The sequence below is a fragment of the Myotis daubentonii genome, chromosome 7, assembly GCF_963259705.1.
Source record: "Myotis daubentonii chromosome 7, mMyoDau2.1, whole genome shotgun sequence".
NCBI classification, from domain to species: domain Eukaryota; kingdom Metazoa; phylum Chordata; class Mammalia; order Chiroptera; family Vespertilionidae; genus Myotis; species Myotis daubentonii.
The window spans coordinates 35,083,623-35,107,921 of NC_081846.1; the positions used below are offsets into that span (position 1 = coordinate 35,083,623).

The 24,299-nt window shown below is 50.4% G+C and overlaps 1 protein-coding gene across 5 annotated transcripts in view; it reads right to left on the minus strand.

Annotated features, from left to right (window-relative positions):
- Positions 1 to 21,567: 21,567 nt before the first annotated feature.
- The window catches only part of COL6A3 (collagen type VI alpha 3 chain), a 74,529-nt gene continuing 71,797 nt past the window's right edge, over positions 21,568 to 24,299 (minus strand). For all 5 annotated transcript variants that reach the window (XM_059703643.1, XM_059703644.1, XM_059703647.1 and 2 more), the window contains 2 exons: positions 23,104 to 23,268; positions 21,568 to 22,359 (listed from right to left, as the gene is read on the minus strand). In XM_059703643.1, the coding sequence (XP_059559626.1) occupies positions 22,319 to 22,359; positions 23,104 to 23,268 (206 nt within the window). In that variant the 3' untranslated portion in view covers positions 21,568 to 22,318. The remainder of the gene's footprint in view (positions 22,360 to 23,103; positions 23,269 to 24,299) is intronic.

The window sequence follows — 24,299 nt, forward strand, 5'->3', positions numbered from 1 at the left end:
TTTAAATATATTTTTTATTGATTTTTTATAGAGGGAAAGAGAGAAAAACATCAATGATGAGAGAATATCATTGATTGGTTGCCTCCTACACATCTCCTACTGGATATTGAACCCACGACCCGGACATGTGCTTTTGACTGTAATCGATCCTGGGACCCTTCAGTCTGCAGGCCGATGCTCTATCCACTGAGCCAAACCAGCTAAGGCTAGACTTTATATTTTAGAGCAGCTTTAGTTTTGTGAGAAAACTGACCAGAAAGTATAGTTCCTGTGTATCTCCCTTACTCAGATTCCCTATGTTAACATCTTGCATCAGTGTGATACGTTTGTTACAGTTGATGAACTTGGTTGGTTGAAGTTCCTAGCAAAGGAGGAGCCTTTTCCTCCATCAGTGAGGAGTCTGAGCCCTTGGTGGTCCCACCTCCATGTAACTGTGCTCAATCCCTGCTCCTGGTGATCCAGGAGGCACCACGGGGAATCCTGAGGGCTGCATCCGCACTCCTCTGCACCCAGGTTGGGGAACATCTGGTTTGAGACTGGTACCCTAACTGACATGGCTACCTGTCACCCACTAGTATGACAGCAGCTGTTTCCAAAGGAGAGTCCTTATGTGCTCAACGGGGTGCGGATGGGCTCCCAAATCACGGGAACACTGCTGTGACTCATCAGTCCAGGCTTGTCACAGCTCCTCGAGGCTCGCTCACACCCACAGTTGAAGCAGAAAGCTGTGCTGGATCAAAGAGACCCAGCACGGCCTCCCAGCTGGTCCCCATCTGCCACCTCCATGTGTCTGTCGTATGATCAACCAAAAAGTCTTTAAAGAAAATAAGCTAATAGCTGTACAAATAAATTTAAAGAGACAAGCCCTGAAGTTCACAAAACGATTTTCAAAGAAATAAAAAGAAGTAAACAATGTAAAAAGTGTTTCAATTTAGAAAGGCAAAATGAAGTAGCATAGACTGAGGTTATGAACCTCCAAGACACCACTGGAAAGGGTGAAGAAGTTGCCCAGGTGATGCTTTGAAATGACTCAGAGGATAAAATAAGAGTAATGTGAAGGCTAAGGGTTATGGAACACTGCTTAAAGAACAAAGAGACAGTAGTCCAATAAGATGGCAGGTCTAACGCCAATGCTTTACTTGATAAAGTAACGGTCCCCATGACCCCTCTGACCTCTGGCTTAGTGAGGGGCCCAGGCACAACCCTCAAGTTTGGGTCAAATCAGATACTTGGCTTCCTGCCTCACCAAGGAAGGATTTGGAAGCCAACAGCCTTTGTAGTTGAGGCAAGTATGCCCTCAGAAGCACTGTGTCACACACCCCAAGTGTCCCCAGAGAGGTCCCTATGGCCTTCAGCACCTAGAAGCCAGCGTGCACTCATTCGCTCACCGTTCTGTGGCTGTGCGCTGAGCGTGAGGCTCTGTGGGTCTGTGAAGGACATGCACAGGGAGACTAATCCACGCCCTGGCTCCCAGAAAACCGGGAATAACAAGAAAAACCTCATATATGAAAACTACCGAAACCCAAGTGTTTTTACCCACTGGCCTTCAACCTGGATCTGTTCCCATCAGCAGCGTGTTACTTTGGTTCCGCACCAACTTCGAAGTAGTCAATGTTATCGAGTTACTTAATTTTACTCCAAACCCATGGGCTCATAGGGGGCGATCCATTCATTGGAGCATGTCACTGGCGCAGTCCACTCCTGACACCTTTGCACCAGAGCTCCCGGCCAGTGGGTGTGTCCTTACACCACAGGTCAGGCGCACAGACCCGCGATCTGAGATGGAATCTGCATCAGAAAGGCCCTGGGGTGTGCTGGGGGGAGCAGTGCTGCCATCTTCAAGGATGGTCACAGGTATTGGGGAGACTGCGGCGAGGGAAATAGCAAAGAGGTGGGCAAGTGACAGCCATCAAGTGGAAGAGAGTGGTTTCCATGAGGTTGGGGTAGGGCCGAGGCTCTGGGAGGTGGTGATGGGGAGAAGGTGGCAAGCCCCTCCTCCGGGCGGCGTAGCTGAGATTCTGCGGCTGGAAGAGGTACTCGGAAGGCACAGCAGAGAGGAAGGAGGAAGTGGGCGCAGAGGCTAATTAGGAGACTCGCCCGGTGATGGTTGATGCTCCTGGCCCCTAATAAAAGGGAAAGAAACCTAAGCTCTGGGGTGTGGGAATCAAGAAACAAAAGACACAAGTGGCACCAATGGCACCTTCCCATGTCCCCACCAAGGATGTGCTCTCGGTCTGGGCGTCCTGCCAGCGGGGCTGAGGCTGGGGCAGATGCTCTGCTGTGCCGTGTCTGCTTCCGACCCTGTTTTTCGGCACTAGCTGGCCATTGAGAGCTGAGGTTGGCATAGAGACTGTGGTGCCCCGGATGACCTGAGATGCTGAGACACCTGAGCCTCAGTTCACAGCACCAGGGATTTCCCTGGGACAGGACCTTGGGGAGCTGCCTCGCAGCTTCAGCTGTGGTACCCGTGGTGTCTGAGCCAGGGCCTGTGACCGCTGAGTCAGCCACACTACATACGCCCCAACTGCCTAATGTGACAACCAAAATTCACTTCGCTTCCGGTGATTAGCTGACCCTTTTGCCCTTTGTTGCTCTTTTGTCCCTGCTGTGGTTTCCTGAGTAAGACAGGCCCCCTGACACCGGGAGGTGGGGCCTCAGGTAGGTGTCAGAGAAAGGCCCTGGACAGGAGCAGATGTTCCAACAGCAACTACTGCACTGTTTTTGGGCAGGAGTGAGGGAGGGCATTTGTGAGCGTGGCAGCAGAGAGGAAGTGTGTAAGGGGAAGAGCAACAGTAGATATGAGTTCAGCAAAACGTAAAGCCACATAAATAAAAGGAAAATTGCTGCCCTGACCGGGTGGTTCGGTTCCTTGAAGTGTTGTCCCGTGCACCAAAGGGTTGCAAGTTTGATTCCCAGTCAGGGCGCATATGGGAGGCAACCAATCAATGATGTTTCTCTCTCACATGGATGTTTCTGTCTCTCTCTTCCTCTCTCTCTAAAAATAAATAGAAGCATATTATCAGGGAGGATTTTTAAAAAGAGAAAAAGAAAGTTAAGTATTTAAAAAATGTACATTATCTATGAAAGTCATTCAATAAGTACAGAAATCTTTAAAACAGAAAAATAAATACGTCCAAAAGAAAACTAGCACACTGGCAAGACAGACGCTCAGACTGTGTTGAGTTTGTCCATTTAGCAACTGTGACAGACTGCTCTGAGCCCCGCTGGCCTTTCTGCAACGCGAGCGGGAAGCAGCGTGCGGGGCGGGGGAGCGCCCCGTGGGCCAGGCCTGGAGAGCAGCCTCTGGCCTGGAAAAGCCAGCGCGTGTGTTCCTGTTAGACTTTTGCAGCTGTTTGGGACACATTCAGTTTGCTTCAAATTTGGACTTCACTGGCAATTTAAATAATTGAGAATAATGCAATATAAATCCTCATATATGTAATTTATGTATGCAGCAAAAATGTAATAAAATGAGCACATCCCTAGCAGACATTTCAAAGAGGAGACATTTCAAAGAATGTTGGTTGGAATGCAAATTGGTGTGACTTTTCTGGTAGGCAATTTGCTGACGCAGATCAGCAGAAGCTGTATCATTTTACCATATATCCTATTCTTCTCATTTGTGCTACAGTAACAGTTAACCGTGTTAACATCTGCACAAGAGGTTGCTTATCACTGTGTTCTTTCCAATAGCAGAAAAGTGGGAACAGAGTAGGTCTACTCGCCACCCAGGCCAGCCCTCAGTCCCTCACTCTGTCCCTCATGGCTCCCAGCCCTCACTCCTCCCGCTGCAGTGGCCCAGCCCAGATCAGGGCCTTTCCCTCCTCCTGCTACACTGTTCATAGCCTCCTCTCTGCCTCCCTGGCCCCATCTACATAAGCCTGACAGTTCATGACAACAGTCAGTGGGGAGTAGATTGCCCTGCTTTACCGAAATTAAATGTTTACTCAATATCCTCTGACTTTGTTGTCTTAAACATGAACCCTTTTGCGTGATGAGTGGGGCCCTTCAAGACCAACCTTGTCTCTGTCGTCTCAGGAAGGGCCCACAGTAACGAAGTTCGCATTCCCTGAATACTTCCTCCCCCAAAGCCTCAAGCAGTTGCCATGCTCAGTCCACACTGAGCAGGGACACCCCTTCCTTCAAGACCCCATCTGTCTCCCCTGAACCCCGGGGTGATTCAAATATGCTCTCCTCAACTCCCACTCTTCTTAGTCTCACCTCTGTAGGAACAAATGTTACCTCATGTTTGCTTGCCTGTTTATCTGCCTCTAAATGCTGGTTAAGAGCAAGGGCGAAGATGTTCCATGTAGTCATCCCTACCGGCTTTCCCAGGGCCTGGTGGTAGAGGGCCTCCCGGGGGTGCGCGTGCCTTTAGCAGAGCTCAGCCTGTTGCATTGGCCTGTGTACGAGGCTGGACAAAGACTATCATTCCGTCGTCGTCCACGCAGAGTCGGCAGAGCGACACCCTGGTGGAAGCACTCACACACACCAGCATAGTCTTAGACGTTAAAACTCACGTATGTCCCCGCCTTCTAGCGTGGCTGTTCTGCAATCTGCTTGGCTTATGGAATGGACAGATGTGCTGAAGGCCAGTTTGAGAAGGAGGACCTGGTCTGGACGTCACCCCCAGAAGCATCTTCCTCCAGGGGCTGCATCGATGACAACGCTGTGGGCACTGGGCCCACGTTTTAGGTCGGTCTCCTCTTCCCTTGTGGCCCTGGCTGCCCAGCACACCCGGGACGCTCGCTGCATTGCACCAGGTGCTGTTTGTTCTCTATTAAAACAGTGGTGCTGAGCACAGTGACTCCCCTACAGCGCGGGCAACTCTCACAGTCAGGCCTGTGTTCGCAGTGAGACCTCTAGACCTCGATCTGCTCCTCCTGAGGTAGGGTGAACGCGCCCCAAAAGACCACAGGCGGGGGGGAGTTGGAAGACGTTCCGCCCCCCCAGGAGGGATGGATATGCCCCTCAGAGGGATGGATATGCCCCTCGCGGAAAGCAGGTCGCTCCTGCTAGCTAGTTTGGTATAAGGCCATTGTCTAGCTTTCGGGTTTGGCTTCCATGGAATTGGAAGCCTGTATTTTCGGGCCCTGTTCAGTGTTCTGTGTTTGTACTGGATGGATGTTATGGGATGGACTCAGACTGCACCTTTGCGTATTGTGATTGATCATTTCAAGGAGACTGGGGGAGGCTTTAGAGCTCCCTCAGGGGTTGGGAAGTTGTTAGGAATTGAATGGATTGTTTGTCTGGTGAAGGTATGCGAGTGTGGAGGGAGGGGGACTGCCCTCCCCCCTCCTTTGTGTGGCAGTCAGCGGCTGCCTGAGTGAAGGTCTGTGGAAACAGGTCACCCCCTCCCCAGGTGTAAATGTGTCTGGGATTTCTGTGCACGTGTAGGGAGAAAAGCTGGCTTAAAACCAATGTGCGCACCGTCCGATTTTGGATAGGGTTTTGAGCTAGCGTCTCCCTTCAAAAGTGCAGGATAAATCCCAAGACTAATCCATAATAGAGAACAGTTTTTCCGGGGGGGGGGGGGGGGGGAAACTGGTCCTTTGTTAATTAAGAAAGCTTTTCTTAATGGAGGGAGGAGATAGTCGCCTCCTGCCTGCAGCAAAATCTTAAAGAATGTGGTCAATTTACATCTGAAAAGACCAGGGAGGCCAAAAACCTGTCTTGCAAGGCTCCAATGTGGTTCTCCAGAGCCACTTGAAAGTAAAAAAGTAATTTGCCTCATGAAAAATCTAGAAGACAGAATTAAATCTGTTGGTTAAGTATTGAGAAATGAAATCTAGAAAACACTGCTTTCCTTAAACTAAGGACAATTAAAGGTTATGTCAAAGTCTTTCAGGTAGAAACTGTGGTTTCACACTGATCTTAAAGGGCTCCAGTTACCTTGCCAACTCAGTATTTGGGAGACCCAGGATATGCCTAAGTTTAACCTAGGTTCTAGATAATGTGTTTACTTAAATATGTATCTTTGTTGTTTAAAATTGTTTAACTAGTGCTAATCACCTAAAAATTAAGGCTAAAAGTTCTAGCTACCTGGAAAGCATGGCCTTGGTGTGATAGGAGGAAAAAAAGAAATGTTAAATGGATGGTAGACCAGTGAGCTGGGACTGGTCACTAATGGTGGATTGTGAGAAGGGCTGGTCGTGGCCTAACTTCTCCTTCCTTGGTACCCCTGAAACGTCAGAGGGTACTTCTGGCCTTGGTTTTCCAATGTGTTTAATCTGTCAATTTTGTTGTTTCGCCGAAATCCTCTTGAGTGACATTGAATGATTCTTTCCTTCCTCTTTAACTTTTGGGGGACTGTGTAAATGGATTAATAGCTTCTAGATGGTATTCACCATCTCTGAGACTTCCAGAGAGAAGTCAAAACTCAGACTGGCTACACAACTGAAAGTGATTTGTTGGTATTTTGTGGTATAAATGTGGACCGTTTCTATCTGGATGAGACATAGGTCAAAAGTCCTGTCCTAGGATGTGAGAAAGGGAGGCCTCCACATCTGTTCCTGTCTGCTCAAGATCCCAAGACTGTAAAGGTAGACGGCGTCACAACCTGGATCCATCACACTCACGTGCGGTCAGCGGATCCATCCATGACCCGGAAAGACTTCATCACCAAATGGAGCATCGATCGAGATCAATGCAACCCGCTCAAGCTCAAGCTACGGTGTGCTCGACCTGCCTGATGCCGGTAACATGGCTCGCGATCACTCCTGTCACCAGGAGCCCCCACAATACTGTGTAATACACTTAGATAATGCCTGCATCTTCATGGACAAGGCTCCAAAGAGACAAGGACAATTTATGGGGTCACATGTTTTTCATTATATTGATATGTTATATTAACCATTGATTCTTTTGCAGGTTTTGAATGTATGTTGGCTGTCCTGGAAGGGAGCTGTGTGGGGTGACCCCCAAAAGTAAAGGGTGTCTAGCTGGCAAGGGGGCAGGTGCCCAACTAGGCAGGAAAGGGTGCCCATCAGGTTTTGGACTCTGTTGAGAGACAGCTAACAGTTGGCAGCTTGTATACTGCCTTGCAGGCCTGAGTCACCATGCCCATGTCAGGGGTAGTAAAGCTGGGGAAAAAAAGCCTGTTTAGAATAGAAGGTCTGGGGCATAGTTATGCCTTGGTAGAAGGTTTTATGCCAACAGTTACTGTTTTGTTTCAAATCCATGAAAAGGAAGTAGCAAGGAAAGTCAGAAAATCTTAGAGTAGATCAGTATGTTTTTCTCCTTATGTAATTCCTCCGAAATCTGGCAATGCTAAATAAGTACGTTTCTTTGCATAGATCCAATGAGATTGGTTCCTAATAATGGTTTTATTAACGGAAAACTTTGACTGGAGTATCATGTTTTAAAGAGCCCTGTCTGAGCTCTAAAGACTTGAAGCCACTAAGAATGCCACGAAGAAAGCCTGGTATCCTGCTTGGGAGCCCTGAAGATGGCTGGCGCTGGAGCGTCAGGCCCATGCCCTACCATCACTGGCGGTTGGTAAGAGTAGAAGGGGAGCAGTAAAGATGCCTCTGCATCCCTGCGGAACCCCCACACACTCTGGGCCGCAACGAGTAGGAGGGCTACTGAGATGGGCCTCAAAGCCTGGAGCGTGGGCTCAGGTGGAGTTGCTACAGGTGAGGGATTCACCTAACTCAGCAGATACTGCAGGCAGGCCTGATGGCATCTGGATGGCTTGGCTTCCTGGCCCTACGGGGCACATTAAGGTTCAACCATGAAATTCCAGCAAAGGTAATCAGTTACCATTCTTGTTGTGTTTATGCAAACATCAGGAATCTTGATTTGGTTTTTTATGATAACCATGGAGGAATTCTAAGAAGAAAGATCCTATTTCAATAGAAGTTATTAAATCTAAAATGGTTTCTTTCACTTCCACCGGACCATTTGTTAGCCTTATAGGGATAGTTCAGTTGATAGTTTTGGTGGAATAGAATTGCAGTCCGTCTCATGATTGAGCCGGAAGTTCCAAGACAAGGGGGGAATGAAAGGCGCACTGCCTCTCCGGGCGGTGCGGGGGGAGGAGTCTGACCGCCCGGCTCTGAGATCCCTCCGCGCCCGCAGTAGGGCCTGGCCTCCCCGGAGCGGGTCCGAGTCTCCGGACCGGCTGCGTGGTGGCCGGCGGGGGGCCGAGGGGTGGGGGCCTGGTGGCGACCGACCACGGGGGAGGTCATGGGAGCGGAAGGCCTCACCGCCTCGCTCTTCCCTCCCTTCCCCCGTGGTCGGCTTCCCGCTTGCCCGCGCTGGGGCCGAGCGTCCGTGCAGCCCTCGGGGCCCGGTCGGGGGGGGACCGGGGCCTGCGTGGGCCGGCTGCCGGGCCCCATGTGGGGGGCATTGGCTCCCCAGCCCACAGCGGGAGCCCAGCGTGGGCTGCCCCCACCCCCGGACCGGGCCCAGTGCAGCAGCGGCGGCAGCGGAGTGGGGCGCGTGCCCTGGCTCGGGGAGGCCGCCATGCTGCGGTGTGCCGGCTCCATGGGCCGGGCCTGCTCCGAGCAGATGCCGCTCCCCCAGAGCTGGGCCGCTCCACCGGCCGCACCCCGTTTGCTGGGCCTGTGCCGCCCAGATGCGCTGGAGTCCCGGTCTGCCCGCAGGCCAGCTGCGGGTGCTGTGCGGGAGGGCCATCCTGCCTTGTGGCGAGTTCGAGCGGCAGCAGCAGGAGCCGGACAAGGACTGCGCCCTCCATCTTGCCTTGGGTCCTCCATTTTGGGATGGGGCCATGTGCTTCCTCACGGGAAGAAGCCGCTGCTAGCCACACCCAGGATTTCTCTGGATTAACCAATGGTGATCAAGGGAAGTGCACGCCATCACTATGACCACATCCTGTACCGACTCGCGCCTGGCCAATCAGCCGGGCCCACAGTGCCCTCTCCTGCCCTCACTCCACCCCCCTTTAAAACCCCCTGTCCCATCAGGCCTCGCTCTCTCTGCCACTGGACTTTCCACTGTGTCGGTGGGTCTGGTGAACGGGGAGCGCAGGCCGGCTTGCATAATAAAGGACTCTTTGCTTTTGCATCGGACTGACTGGCTCCCTGGGGGTCTTGGGAACTTTGAAATCTGGGCACAACAAGGGGATTGGGGGGGGGGGGGGCGGTGTTTGGGGGAGGCCTACTTTCAAGCTAAAGCTTCAAGGTTTTGCACAGTTGTATACAGCCGACCAGACACTGCAACCATGGCTTTTAACCCCGTGCCTCTAAATCAGAGGTGGCAGACTGGTGCCCAAGGGCCAGATGGGCCTAGAGGACACATATTTGCATCAGTGTGTTATGTTGAAATCTTCAAACCTGAATGCCTGCAATGTGGACATTTCCCCTGTAAGCCTCAAGTCCCAGCAGTGCCCCCTCTGGCCTTACTTATCTATGAATCTGTGTGCCCTTGATGGCATTGTGTCTGTGTCCCCCTCTAAACCAAACCTCCTAACTAAGCTCCACTCACAAAGGGCTGAGCCCACGGTGGCCTCTGAGGTGTGGCCACAGTGGCTGATCCGGCTGCGGATCCCAGGTGCTCGGCGCTGTCCCATCCTGCCCTCTTCGGAAGCCGTAGTGAGGCAGGTGGGGGCCCGAGGCCCAGGAGCCTAAGGAAGCGTGAGCTTCACTTTTGGGGCCATAACAGTGGGGAGTGGCCTGGGGGCGCCCAGCTAGTGGAGCACCTCTCTGAAAACCAAAAATTAATTTGGGGTGGGGTTTGAGTAAGAAATTCTGCCCAACAAGGAAGGACAGCGTCCCAGTGAGACCCAGCCAACAGCTCCTATATTTTCTCAGCTGATGGAAACGGTGGCCACGGCAGAGCCTGGAGAACTCTGCCCACTATTTTTAGCTCCTCCCTGCCACGCTGGCAGAGGCTGCCTGTTCACTCGATGGCAGGCGATGGGTTCCATGTGTGCGAGCTGGAATGGGGCTGCTGCGCCCCACAGCCCAGCGTCTTCCTTAAAAGGCAGGAGAAAGTCCAGTGGGAGGCTACAGGGACCAACCAGCGCGTGGCCTGGGCGGAGGAGGCACTTCCATCCTCCAGAGCCCTCACTCCACACTGAACTCTCGGCGTGTGAGCATCTTCAAGTGCAAATGCATCTTTATTTTGAAACTCAAATAAGGACAGGGATCTGAGCTGACAGATATGTGCAGCCTGGTCCCCTGAGGAAAGACGATGCCTGCGTGAGTCATAGAACACTGTCTAAATTCCCTTCAGACATTTACATTACAAATCAAAGCTGCTGAGCCACTGGGTTGGAGTGTGAGGCTAAACAGACCTAGTACTCAGCTCGAGCCTTTCCCAGGGCAATCTCACAGAAGGAGACAGTTTTCTGAATGTAGTCCAAGATGGATAGAATACAATAGGAAGGACAGAATACAATAGAACAGAATCTATAATAACAAAAGCATAATATGCTAATTAGACTGGACCGCTGAACGTCCTTCCAGAGGTCCTTCCAGACAAAGCCGCGGCAGCTGCGAGGGCTGAGGGTAGGCAGCCACGGTGGCCAGCAGTGATGGGGTTATGGGGGCAGTGCCTTCCCCTGATCGGCCTGGTCGCCTCCCACAGAGGGAGGCCAGACTGCTCCCTGGGGGAGCGAGCCTAGGCCGTCAGTAGGACATCCCCTGAAGGTTCCTGGACTGTGAGAGGGGGCAGGCCGGGCTGAGGGACCGCCCCCCCCCCCACCCAGTGCACGAATTTTTGTGCACCAGGCCTCTAGTTAGTATATAGTCTAATTTGGGAGCTTAAGTCTGAATCGTGTAAAATGTGTGTAAGCTTTTATTTCTGGAAATGTTAATATTTACTTTTTGTTCTCTTGAAGCTGTGTCTTATCCTTAGTAGCCTCAAGCCCCTTGATGAGTTGGGAAGTCCAACAAACTCTTTATCGAGAGAAACTAAGGGCCACACACTCCATTGCCAGTTCCCTCTTTTGCCCACTGAAGTAAAGACCAACAATATGGAGACATTTTTGAAGTCTTCCCACACAGCCCTAAACACAAACTCAATCATTATACTGTTTTCCAAGACGTTGTCCTAGGTCACAGCATTAGCTCTGGCCCCGGGATTAGGGATGTCCATCAGAAAGTCAAGAGGGTGGGGAATGAAGTGTGGGCTGGAGTGTTGGGCACAGACCACTATTGTGAAAATCAAGAGCAGCAGAAAGAGGTGCCTCACGGAAATAGCTGAGTTGATGGTCACGTCAGGGCTGTATTCTTGGCCCACAGACCACACTAGGCTGGACATGTCAATAAGTCCCATTATTCCAAGGGCTCCTCTTTGGCAGAAGCTATCGAGTTTGCTCCTGTTGTTCTGGTTTTATTCTTTGGAAAATACCATGAGAGGTCATTGGTACGAAAAAAAGCTTACACCATCCAGTGGGCTACACACAGCTTGTTAAATGTCACGCACATACACACCGACACCCCCAGCCACAGACACGGTCAGCACACATCCTCCAGAGCAGACCCCACTGATCCTCAGAAGGGAGATGGGCTTGTTTGTCAGTCCTCTTGCCAGTGGTTGGCATAAGGAGGCCTGGGAGCTGAACCTGACCCATGGAGTGCTGGGGGCTGTGCTGGAGCCATTAGGAGACACTTTCTCGGTCCTGAGGCAGCCACAGACAGTGGTCTTCCTTCTCCATTAAATATTGCCGTGTCCACATGAGACCATCTTGTTACCATCCTGCGGATGGAGCCCACCCTGAAAATAGTAAAGAGAGATGGAAGGAATCTGAGTCCTTGACGACATCATTCTGCCATCTAACTCAGCGGTCACCAACCGGTGGTCCCTGAGGTCTGAAAGGTTGGCGACCGCTGATCTAACTGATCAATCCCACTGCCCACACTCCGGACGTCCTGAGAGCTGGGGATAAAAAATGTCCCTACCGGCCAGGCCAATTCCAGACTCCAGAGAGGGGTTCATTTCCTGGCCGCTGAGAGCATCTAATCCCCCGCCGACCCCACACGGATTCTCTCTAGACTCCCCTGCCCTGGTCTCGGCAGCTTTCAACACAGTGGAGCACTATTTTCTTGAGGCAGTTTCCTTTCCTGCCCTCGGTGACACCTTCTCTCCTGGTTGTCCCTATTGCTGCCGCTGCTCCGTCTCAGCCCCTGCTGCTGTCACTGAGACCAGAGCCCTCTCCCGACTCCCTTCCTCTTCTTCACCCACAAGAGACAAGGCTCCCATCTGCTCTCACAGCCTAAAATTGGATAAATTGCCAAACTGCCGAATTCCTACCCCCAACCCCTACCCTTCTCCTGACCTTCCACTGCCTTCCCATCTCACCAGGTGAAAGTTCACGGGCCACCCAAATCAAAAAGCACAGGAGAGATTCTTGATGACCCCACCCACCTCTAAAAATAAGCAAATGGCACGCCAAAATGCCATTCCTTCCCCATTTTTCCTCATCACACTGGAAATCATCAACCATTTAACTATATTGCTTACCCCCCTGTCCAATTCAGAAGCAAGGCTTATTGTCTTTACTTCCAAAGTAAGTTTAAGGTCATCCTCTTTTCTCCCTCCACATGGCCAGCACCTGGTCTAATCCCGCATCTTCTCTCATCAGTGTTGTATTTCCTAACCCCCGCCCCGTTTGCCTGGCCACACCAGTCATGCTGCCCTTTTGCCATTGTCCCAGACTCCACACAACAGGCTCAGAAAAGCCTTGGACCCTGTGCTTCTCTCAGCCTGGAGTCCCCTCCCTTCAGGTCATCCCATGGCTGGTTTCCCTGGCTTTTTGGGTTTGAGGATCTGGTGAGCATATTAACCACCCAGGAGCTCAAAAGATCCTCTCCGCCCCCCAAAGCGTCCTTGGTCATTGTGTGTTTGACACCCATCTCCCTTGCCACTGAGGTCCATGAGGTCAGGGAGTGTGCCCTGTTCACCCTGCAGACCAGCGCCTCATACCTCACTGGGAGCAGGTGAGGTGCTCAACAGATGTTTGTTGGGTGAGTGACTGAAAAACTTAATGTGTTCCAGTCAAGGTTCTAGGTTACAAATGATCAAAATGGCTCTGGTTAACAAGGACAGGATGTTATTTTATTGGAAGGATATTTAGTATCTTAGAGCAACAATGGGAAAACTAGAAAACCAGATTCAGTTCCAAAAATGGACAGGAACCAGGGAGCTGAGCAGTCAGAGCCACAGCCAAAATTCACACCACAGACACTATGGCTCTCTCTGCACCCTTGGACTGCTGGACATCAGGGGGTCCTTTACAAAAAGTTTGCTGAACTCCCCCCCGTCCCCCCCCCCCCCCCCCCCAGCTGATGGAGCGGTAGGCCTACAGCAGGCCATGGCAGAGCTCAGAATATCTTCTCAGTCCGTGAATCTCCATTTCTCCCCACCAGAGTAACGAGGAGTGTAGTGTCTATTATAGACTCCCCTCTCTCAGGATCTCAATCTTGTGTCTCTGCTTCAATTCTGTGGGTTCATGTCCAAAGGCTGGAAGGCAGTGCTGCCTGTGCCGTGCTCCTCAACCCACCTCAGAGTTCACCTGTGGCCACAGCGGAAGTTCCAGGTGTGCAACAGCTCTCTACCTCACGGGCCCATGTCTCCCTGCTTCTTGGCCTAAGGACCTTCTCTAGCAACAGTCTGGGCAGGGAGTCCGAAAGGGTGAGGACTTAACACCCCGGGAAACCCCCGCAAGAAGATCAGAGTCAAAAGGTAAGCACCCAGGGTCCCTCTCCTCGTCACACTACCTCCCATTCCACCCGTCCCCAGCAGGATGGGTTGGCCGCCACCACTGCTGTTCAACATTAATGATCTTCTGTTAGCTTCTCTCTGTCTTGCTTCTCAATTCCCTCTTTTGTGCTTCCCACATTTCTTCCTAAACAAACTATCTGCAACCAAAACTCAGTCGGCACCTGGTGTTAGGGAACCCACATGAAGGCGGGGTCAAAAATGACCGGGAACTCCTGGCACCAGATCCCTATCAGACACACTGGACTCATTTGAGTCTTTCAAAACAGAGATACTGTTTCTCAGGGATATACTAGTAGGCTCCACCAGTTTGTGTGTGTGTGTGTGTGTGTGTGTGTGTGTGTGTGTGTGTGTGGTGCTATTTCTGTTTCTAACATCTCCTGGAAAATGTGTGAACACTGCATTCAGCATTCCTCTGGAATGCAGACACTCACGGCTGCTGTCCTGTGCCAAAGCCCACGTCCCTTCCACTGGAGGACTTTTGCAACAGCGGCTTGAAGGTCTTCACAGACATCTCCAATGAAAGACAGGAAAACTGTACCTGTTGTCCAGGTTGAGTGTCACTTGGCAGGTGTTCCCACTATGCACAGAGGCCTTTTCTTTCTCGATGTCTCCCATCAGCCACAGCCAAACGTCTTTGGGCTCTAAGGACTGGATTTTAAAATACTCCTTCTTTGGAGTTTTACTTTTTGGCAATTTTATGCCTAGTGTGTGGGTCCCAGAATCAGGAATGATGTGGAAAGGGGTCCTCAAACTGGCTCCAGGCTGAGCCTCAGGGCCTCTGAAGCAGAGCCCAGCTCTGGAGTCCTGGTTCCCAACAAACAGGAAGACCTCCAGGGCCCCGATGGGGCTCAGAGCAGCTCACCACCAGCACTTTGACTCCAAGGGAAGGCGGGAGGCACAGGCAGAGGCAAGCTCAGACCAGGAACTAAAGTCAGAGAAGGAGAAGACCCTGGGGCAGACCCTGGGGCAGACCCTGGGCGTGGCCCAGCGGCCTGGCCCCACCAGCAGTGCCAGCGTCTCCGGAAGCTGCGCTCAGATGAGTGAACCAGAGAACCTGGCTCCTGAGGAGCAGCCAGGCTCAGCTGGAAAACCGACAGCAGGGAACTCTGAACTAATCCCTAAAAATGAGTCACTGTGGGGGAGGGAGTTTAAAACTGACCTTGAGGGATCAGGATATTGGCTTCCATCCACGTTCACTCTGACTTTTTATGTAGAAAGTTGTAAAGGGTGGTGGGGAGGGGAGGAGAGTAGAAGACCCTATGTTCACGAATCCAGCAAAGATGACAATGATAGGACTGAAATGTGCTAATGGTTGAGTCCTAACAGATGTCCCTATGACTTGACCCAAGCAGGCCGCCCTCTGCAAGCCCTACACATGAGCCAGGACATTGGCTTCTCCTTCAGATAAAGGCAAGGGGGCAAACTGGAAGGGGCAGGACAGAGGGACTCTCTGTCCCGAGAGGAACAGAAGGAGTTGGGTACATGCTGGGCAGGGCACCCTTTGTGCTGAGAGGAGACAGAGCCATAACTCACATCTGACTTCCAGGGAAACAGTGCGAGGGCCCTGGGAAATGTCAGTGAGGGTCCCGCAGGAGCTAACCCATGTTGGGAGCTCTGGGACAGCCTCTGGGTCATGGTGATTTGCCCAGATACAGCCTCCAGTAGGTCATAGCTGGATGAACTGGACACTCTGACCCTCTGTTTCATCATCTGTGAAGCTAGAATCATGACCGCTACCAGACAGCACTGCCTGACATGGAGCGTGTGAGTCACCTAATGCATCTCCTGACACACAACCACTATTGGACAAAGGTGAAGTGTGTTAACTGAGGTCACACTTGCTGCTACAACAGCCCAAAACCTCAGGGTCTTACCCCAGGAGAAGTTGAATACTTGTTCACAAAATCCAAAACGGGTGTTCTTTACTGGCAAGCCACCCTCCACACCAGCCAGGCTGGGAGTTCTCTGAGTCTTCCCCAGAAAGAACCGGGTGGACACTGGGGCCAGGGGCATGCCAGTGTTCGAGAAGGATTCGGATTCCCTGGCGTGGTCTGGCAAAGGCAGTTGGAGAGTTTTCAAGGCAGAAGTCCACGTTTCGCTGAACACAGAGTCAGGACAGCTGACTCGGGGTTTGCTTTTAGTTTCTTTGTGGGAGTAAATGTGGAAAGCTGAACAGGACACAAAAATGATATCAGTTCTTGCGTATTTTGGATCAAAACATACCCAGAGCACACACTTCATTCCTCTGCTATTGCTCCGGTCTTGGCCGCTGCCACCTCTCACCTAAATTTCTGCCACCGCCTCATCGCGGTGTCATCGCCTCGCTGCTCTGGCATCTGGCGCACGCACGGCAGCCAGGGATCCTTCCACACTCACAGAAGATCACGTCAGTCATCTGGAGCAAGCCGCTGAAGGATGGCTTGCCTACCCGGCCACCAACGACCCCTCTGGCCCCGCCCTCCATCTTTAGAGCTCCTCCTCCATTGGGGGCACACTCCTGCTCCCTGCTCTTGGGGTCCTGTCTGACCACAGCTCTCCCCTCAGCTCTCCACTTGGCTGCCTCCCTCACTGTCTTCATGTGTTTCTCCAAAGTTGCCTTCTCAACAACAAGGATGGTCATGCTATCAAAATTTGATGGCCGCTGACCACAGCACTGTCAGCCTCACCTTCCCTGTCCCACAGCCGTTGTCATCACCCAGAGCAACACGTCATTTGCTTCTTCATCACATTCCTTACCCTTCAGCTGCCTCCCACCATGAGAATGTAAGACCCTCTGGTTTACTCGCTAATTTACCCCAAAAGCCGAGTAGCACATACCATGTGCTCCGTATCTGTCAAGTGAATTAATATCGCCAACTGTGTCTATTGAACAAACAGACCCACGTGGAAATGGGACCTTCATGTAAAATTGGAAATCTGGGGTAGCTGAACCCATTGGTCACTCCTCCAGTCCATTGTGTAACCAACACTGGGGTGAAAGCAGCTTTATAAAGGTCTAGAAAGGGGGGTGAAAGCCCTGTAGCTGCCAGGGAAGCAGCGGTGGGCGTGTCCTTGTGGCTGAGTGGGGTTCTGACAACAGCCACCTTCCTTCCAGCAGTCCCCTGCCCTGCATATCCTGGGTGAGCGTGTGAGGTGCGGCCACAGGTGGCATGTGTGCCCCAGAGCTCTCCTGAAGTCCAGGCTTCCTCTTGCTTGGGAGCTCCACCTGCTCACTGTGTAAGGCAATGGGAAAGGCGGACATGCTACAGCTCCTCTCTCCTAACATTCACACATGTATTGGTGTTGTCCTGTTCCCCCACCTACCTCAGTTCCAGGAGGGCTGCATTTCCAGTGCCCAGACCTGTGTCTAGCACATTACATAGTCAACAAACATGCAGACAAAGGAATGAGTGAATGAATGAATGAGTGAACGAGTGGGTGAATTAATGGTTAAGTTCATTCATACAACACAGACTAAAACACAATTTTAGTTTATAAGTACTGCAATTCGTGTATGAAAATATTGTCACGTTTAAAATAACTGATAGAGGTAACATGTTTAGTTTTGAAAAAAATTAAGTGTGGGAACATTTAAAGAACATTTAAATCACCTCACCAGAAATAGTCACAGCTTGAATTTTGTTGTATTTCCTTGCGGTATTTGTCTTTGCAAAAGAGAAACATTATTTGTGTGTGCATGTACATACATATGAATGAAATTTTCATATTAAATATATAGATTTGTATTTTTTAACATTCTATCATAAACATTGACTGGTTATAGTAGTCTCTTGTTGTCCAGGATTTCCCTTTCCACAGTTTCAGTTATCTGTGGTCAACTGTGGTCCAAAAACATGACATGGAAAATTTTAGAAATAAACAGTTCTTGAGGTTTGAAGTTGCACATGGTTCTGAGTACCTCACTTCATCTCATCATCATGTAGGCACTGTATCATCTCACATCTCCACAAGAAGAGTGCTTTCAGCACAATAAGATATTTTCAAAAAGAAAGACCACATTTACATAACATTTTTACAGTTCTATCTTACAGTCATTGTTGTAAATCTCTTACTGTGCCCAATTTATAAATTAAACTTTGTCATAGGTATGCAGTAAAGGAAAAAACATTTAGTATATATAGGATTTGGTATTCTCCATGGTTTTAGGCATCTGCTGGGGATCTTGGAGTGTGTCTCTGTGGGTAGGGGACCACAGTAATTACATGAACCGTTTACCAACTTATGGGGTAAACAATGGCTACCCATCTTTTTCTTTTGTTGGTGAAGCATGATGTATTTAAAAATCCTCCTCTTGTTGGCCATTTTGATAATCTCTAATTCTCTTTGTCATTGCAACTAATGACAGATTAAATATCCTTGAACATAAATCTTCATACATCTCTGGTTATTTCTTTGAGATAAATTTCTACATGTAATGCACTGAGGAGAAAAGCTATGAAAACATTCAATGCTCTTTACACACATTGCCAGATGGGTTGTCAGAGATGTTTCACGTCATGAGTGGTGAGGGTTACAAGACATTCATTTGTCAAAATTTATCAAACAGTACACATAAGCAGATGCACTTTATTGTACGTAAAGCTAATTATGTTAATGGGGGTGGTGAATAGATTTTATGTGAACTGGGCAGGAAGCAAGACACCCACCGTGCTGCCATCTCCTGGGCTTTTGTTTTCCTGGTTGAAGCGCCCACGCCCGCCCAGGGATGGCCTGGGCAGCTGTGAGGATGGAGGGGATTTTAGGCAGCTGCTGTGGGGAAGAGGAGGAGGAGGAGATGTGAGCAGCTGTGGGGCTGAGACAGTTTGTTAAAGGGCATTTGTATGAAGTCAGTCCTTCCCTGCTGTCCCCTCAAGGACTCTTCAATAAGACACCCACTTCTCACTAATGTATGGTGAAGGCAGATTCACATGCACTATTGAGGTGCCTTGGGGATGCAGTTTTCCTTCTGGGAGAATTAGGGGCATGGAGTGCAGTGTTGAGCCCATCGATAGGGGATTGGGGCCCGGAGCTCTCTGATTATTAAGTTCCTGCACAAGGCTGGTTGTGGGTGCCTGCTGGGTCCTGTCTGCCCAGAGGTGATCACCGAGGGCCCTGCTCCAAGCACACTGCACTGAGCACACACAGTCACCACTGCAATAGAAGAGAATCAGAACAAGGTCACAGCGACCTTCAGAAGGCAACGCAGCATCTGTGAGGCGGCCACCCTCTTCTCTCCCCTCCCGTGGGGAAGGCAAGGAACTCACTGCCAGTGGCAGCAGCAAGGGGCACTCAACTGGCCCTTCCTTGAAGACAAAACCCTCAGAGAAGCACTCCAAGTTGGGGGAGTGGTCACCACCACCACCAAGGCAGTGGCTGAGACCAGCTGACCATGTGCCTGACCACTGGACCTGTGGGAGGAGCTCAATGGTTGAATGGGGAGACCAGTTGATGTGGCAAGGTCATGAGTTTCCTGTGGATTAAGTGATGCAAGAGGGTGGCTGGACTTGAGCCGACTTGATTACATTGTCCCCCAACAGGGTGATCTACTGGATAAAGACACCCAGCACCAAAAGCCTATGAGGAGGGATTCCCCCAACAGGGAGCTCCAAAGAGGGGAGGAGGAGGTTCACAAGCCAGATTGCCCAAGCGAGTCCCCACAGATGCGGCTAGGGAATCAATATATGCCTGAGAGAGGCAGCATGGGGCCCTGCTGCAGAAGGGAGCCCAGGGCAGGCAGGGTGAGAGAGCAGCACCCGCCAACAGAAGGTCAACCCCAGCTTTGCCCCAGGTGTCCAGTTAGGAGCTCCAATGCAGCACTCTACCAGCCTGGAGGACACAGAGGCCTGCAGGAGAGAAGCGCGGGCCTTCTCCACTCAAACCCCCTCCACAGCCACGAGGCCAGCCTGCGCTGCAGGCAAGGAAAAGGCTTTGTAGAATATTTAGGATTGAAGTTTGAAAATGAACAGGACCCCTCAAGGTCCAGTAGGGATGCTTTTAATAACAAGCATGACTGAGAAGTGACAGAATTCAGCTGAAGGGTCTTCACTGGAGCTGCTGTCAAGCTGTCAGCAGTGTGCCCACATACCAGAGTCGGGAGCAGGTACTGGAAATGCAGAGACTCTGCTGGGGGTTGAATTGTGTCCCCCAATAAAAACATGCGCTGAAGTTCTAGCCCCTAGCACCTCAAGATGTGACCTTATTTGGAAATACATGGCAGATAGAATTAGTTAAGGTGAGGTCACACTGGAATAGGGTGGGTCCCTCATCCAATGTAAGAAGACGGCCTTGTAAAGGCAAAGACACAGGAAGAAGCCACGTGAAGACACAGGCAGAGATGGGAGGCTTGTGGCGGCAACCCAAGAAATTACCAAAAGGTAGGAAGAGGCAAGGAGAAGTTCCCCTGCAGATTTTAGGGTAGCTCGGCCCTGCCAACACCTTGATTTTGGACTTCCAGCCTCCAGAACTGTGAGAGAGGAAATGTCTGTTGTTTGATGCTACCCAGTTTGTAGTAGTTGGTTGTGGAGCCCGAGCAAACAGATAGACTCTTTCCTGCTATGCCCCACCACCCCCCCACCCGCACCCCAGTGCACCAGGGACACTCCTTTCCCTAGCCCCTCTACAAGTGTGTCCTTGCTCCAACGGGATGGACTTGGGTGAGCCCGAGGGGAGGCGCACATGCACATTCAGGTGGAAGGGGCTGTTCCCATGGGGCTGGAGAATTTGGGTGGCTGTCGCTGAGAAGATCCCAGAACGCAGGCTTCCCACCCAGGGTCAGTATCCATCTGAAGGGAATTCATGACCCCACTGGGCTCTTTGTCGGTCTCATGCTACAAAGGAGGCCCTTCGAAGGTTAGGAGGGTTGGCCTTATCTAGAGGACAGAAGTGGTCCAGGCCCTCCTGACTGTGGGTGCTTCTAAGGAGTCCCCAGAACTTTGCATTTCCCCTGAAACTGCCCTGATGTCCAACCAGGCCATCTCAGTCGCCATGGGATGCTGGTAAAATCAAATCCCTGATGTCATGGACTGTGGACTCCTGAGTGCTCCCCCAGGTTCCTGCAATTCCCAGCAGAGGTGTCCTTCTTCCATTGGTCAATGCTCTTTGACTCTCTCCCACACGGACTGGGGCAGAGAGCTCCGCTTTCCACCAGTCCTGTGCAGGTGCGCTCACCTGGAGGGCACTGTGAGAACTTAGGAACCTGGGTGGCAATTGCAGGGAGTGGTGTCTGTGGTCCCCGGTCTTCTCTCCTGTCCCCAGCTTGACACACTCCTCCCAGCTCCCTTCTCAATAGAATAACTGACAGATTCACTCGGATCTCACATACAGCAGCTCTGCCCACACCCAGGTCCTGGGAGCTCTGTCTACCAGGGGAGACATGGTCTCAAACAAATCCCGTCTCCTTTCTCCTTGGAATACAGTGACCACCTAACAATGCATTTGTTTGCTTCTTGTGTTATGTCTGAAGACAGGAGGAGACAAAGGTCTCTAAGGAAGAAATTGAAAGACATTCTGCTTTCTCTTTGAGACTCCAGAAAAGGGATGGGGTGCCCTGGGCCACCTGCACATCACCTCTCAGCTACTCATGGGGGATTAAAAGGGGAGCAAACCAACCAAAAGAGGCCAAGAGGGGGGCCAAGGCTCTGGGGCCCCACCAGAAGTTAGAGGAGAGCATGAAAGCCAGCCTGATTCTTAAGACCAGAAAGACTGCAGGAGTCCTAAGCCAGGAATGTGGCCCAGGTGGTCGCGGGGTGCTGGAGCCCTGGGCCGGGCCCAGCTGGTCTCCTACACTGTCTCAGAGAGCTCTCTAGCCCCCTCCACTGGAAACAGAAGGGTGGTACTCAGGACCACCAGCCTGGCCTCGGGTGATTCTAGAAACAAGACAGCGAATAACACCAAACCCAAGACACTTTCCATATACTTTATTAAAAAGTTTCTTTGTATAAATTTCCTAAAAACTTTAAAATTAAAATTAGACCCCACCCACCCCTGCACCAAAAAATAAACAAAAAAACACAACATTAGAGGAATGCCAAAAATATTCTCTATTATGACTTTCTTTTCACTCTTTAATGAAGGCATTGGTCCCTTAGCAGTGCACAGAGATTAAGAGATTCTGCTTTCTTCCAACCAGATAGTTTGTTAGAGGCTTTAGAAAAAGAAAGTTCTCTTGGACTCTAATCCAGGATTTGGGGAGAAAAATGGAAACATTGGGTAGTTGTTTATTCGCCAGAACAGGCTATCCATCTAAAGTCATGCTTAACTGGGAGGGGAAGAGACGAACCAAGCGGAAGGATAGAGAGTAGCTGTGAAGTTGGGGGCTATTTTCTAGACCTTATGTCTGCCTGGAACAGGCAGAACATGAAACTGCAGAGGGGATTTGAATGTTTAGACATGTTCACATAGACACCAGCAGTGGCTATTACACACGTTCAAAGTATACGTGGTCACTGCCTGGGGACCAGAGCGTGGGCCCACAGGCACACTAGCACCATGTTGATAGGTCGTGCGGCAGACGGCTCCCCAAGTTCGAGTGTAAATCAAAGCATGAAATGGTACGGTGCCAGGGAATCAATACCCGGAGCTTCTATGAAGACGGCTTGGACATGGCTGACTCCTTCTTCTTCAAGAGGTACGTGTCCCTGGTCGGCCATGCTTAGGTCCCGATCACAGCCATGACTTTGGGGTTGACAAGCCCTGAGCATCGACAGAGGGGGCGGGCAGACAGAGAGGAGGAAAAGCCATATTACTGACATGAAATGATCTCACAGCCTCTGGTTTTCATCACCCACCGCTCACTGTCCTGCTCAAAGCCTTCCCTGGCTCCCCAGGGCTTCTAGGCCTGGGGGTGGGGGCTCTCCTTCAAGCCAAGCCTTCTCTTGCCTACACCCCTGGCCAAGCCTTCATGCAAACTGAACACCCACCCCTGCCAACTTTGGGACATGGGCCCAGGCTCTGGGTGAAGATGGCCTGTTTTATTACCAGTCGAATCACCCATCGTAATAGTGATTTCGGGGGGCCCCAAGATCAATATTGCTTAGAGGAAGCACAATTACTTAAAGATGAGTAGATGGGATTAGTTATCGTTGGTGTTATCTACAATTGTTCGTTATACTATTTCCCTAATAATCATGTTTATTACAATATTTTATGAATAACAGGGACTTCATAACATTTCCAGTAGTGTGGAGTAATTGGCCATGTGTTTCTTCATTGACAAAAATACGAGGATATGAGGAAGTATTTAAGAAATATTAATCATTCAGAAAGTTCCTTTCATGTGCTTTATTTTAATATCTCCCTCATCTAAAGATACAATCTATTTTTTGCTTCATATCCACCATAATTACTGCAATTCAAATATCTTTAATAAAGGTGAATTACTGCCCTGGGTCTCTTATCTTATTTAGAACACCACAAACACAGAAGGAAGTCACTTACCAGGAGAGCAAACCTTCTCGCATTCTTCCTGTGAATCGAATCTGTTCTCGTTTCCACCGCACCCTCTATACCAGAACCTCCCACAGGTCTTGGTCTGCGCGTTGTGGTACCATTTCAACACAAAATTTCTGCACGTTCCTTCTTCTTTGGGAAGCTTACAGATATCTTTAACAACGAGAGGAGAAAACACATCATTAGAGCCCGTGGGTGACTATCCCCAGTGCCAGGGGCTGAAGGTCTCATCACAAGGCTGCTGGAGGGAGAAAGAGAAGAGTGAGGGGGAAACTCCCCACAGCTTCCCAAGCCTCAGTTTCCCCTCTGTCAAATGAGCTTTGTAAACACTCAGAGCTTCGTAAGCAACAAATACAATCGTACCGGCTAAAGGACTCAATGAACTGCACTCAGAATCCTAATGTCAGCTCTCCTTCATTACTGGATAATTTAAGGCAGTGGTTCTCAACCTGGGCTGCACATTAGAATCACCTGGGAATCTTTTTAAAATCCTGATTTCTGGGCCTCATCCTCAGGAAATTCTGTTTCTTTGTTACTAATGTTGTGGCCTCACCCCATAACAAAAAAAAACAAACACAGAATTTCCGGAGGATGAGGCCCAGAAATTGGGATTTTAAAAAGATTTCCAGGTGATTCTAACGTGCAGCCAAGGTTGAGAACCACTGATTTAAGGTAAAATGAGCTGTGTTTCCCTTTCCAACCCTTGGGTCAGCCACTCTCCAATTCCCTCACCGCTGAATCCTCAGAGAAGAAACCGAGTTTTCCAACCTTGGAATGTTCCACTCCCTGGCAAAATAACAACTAATACTGTCAGAATATAGTTCAAAAATAAGGCTGTCCATTTCACTACAAGCCAACTAGATTGAAAATAAAAATTAAAGTGAAAAACTTATGAGTGTCTGTATGTACGTACATGAGAGTCTGTGTGTGTGTATGTATGTGTCTGTGTGTGTATGTATGCGTGTGTGCATGTGTGTATGTGTGTGTGTGCCTGTAGCCCAGTGCCTTTGTGACCGGCCAAATTAAACAAGTAAGGAAAAAGATGTGTTGACACTGATGTAAAATTCACAACAGCAAAAACGCCGCAGAGCCAAGCGGCTCTGAAGGCAGGGGCATTCTTTGTCCAGTTAAGGAAGCTGATTTTGAGTGCACACGCCTGATGCGGCCCAGCTGCCCGCTGAAGC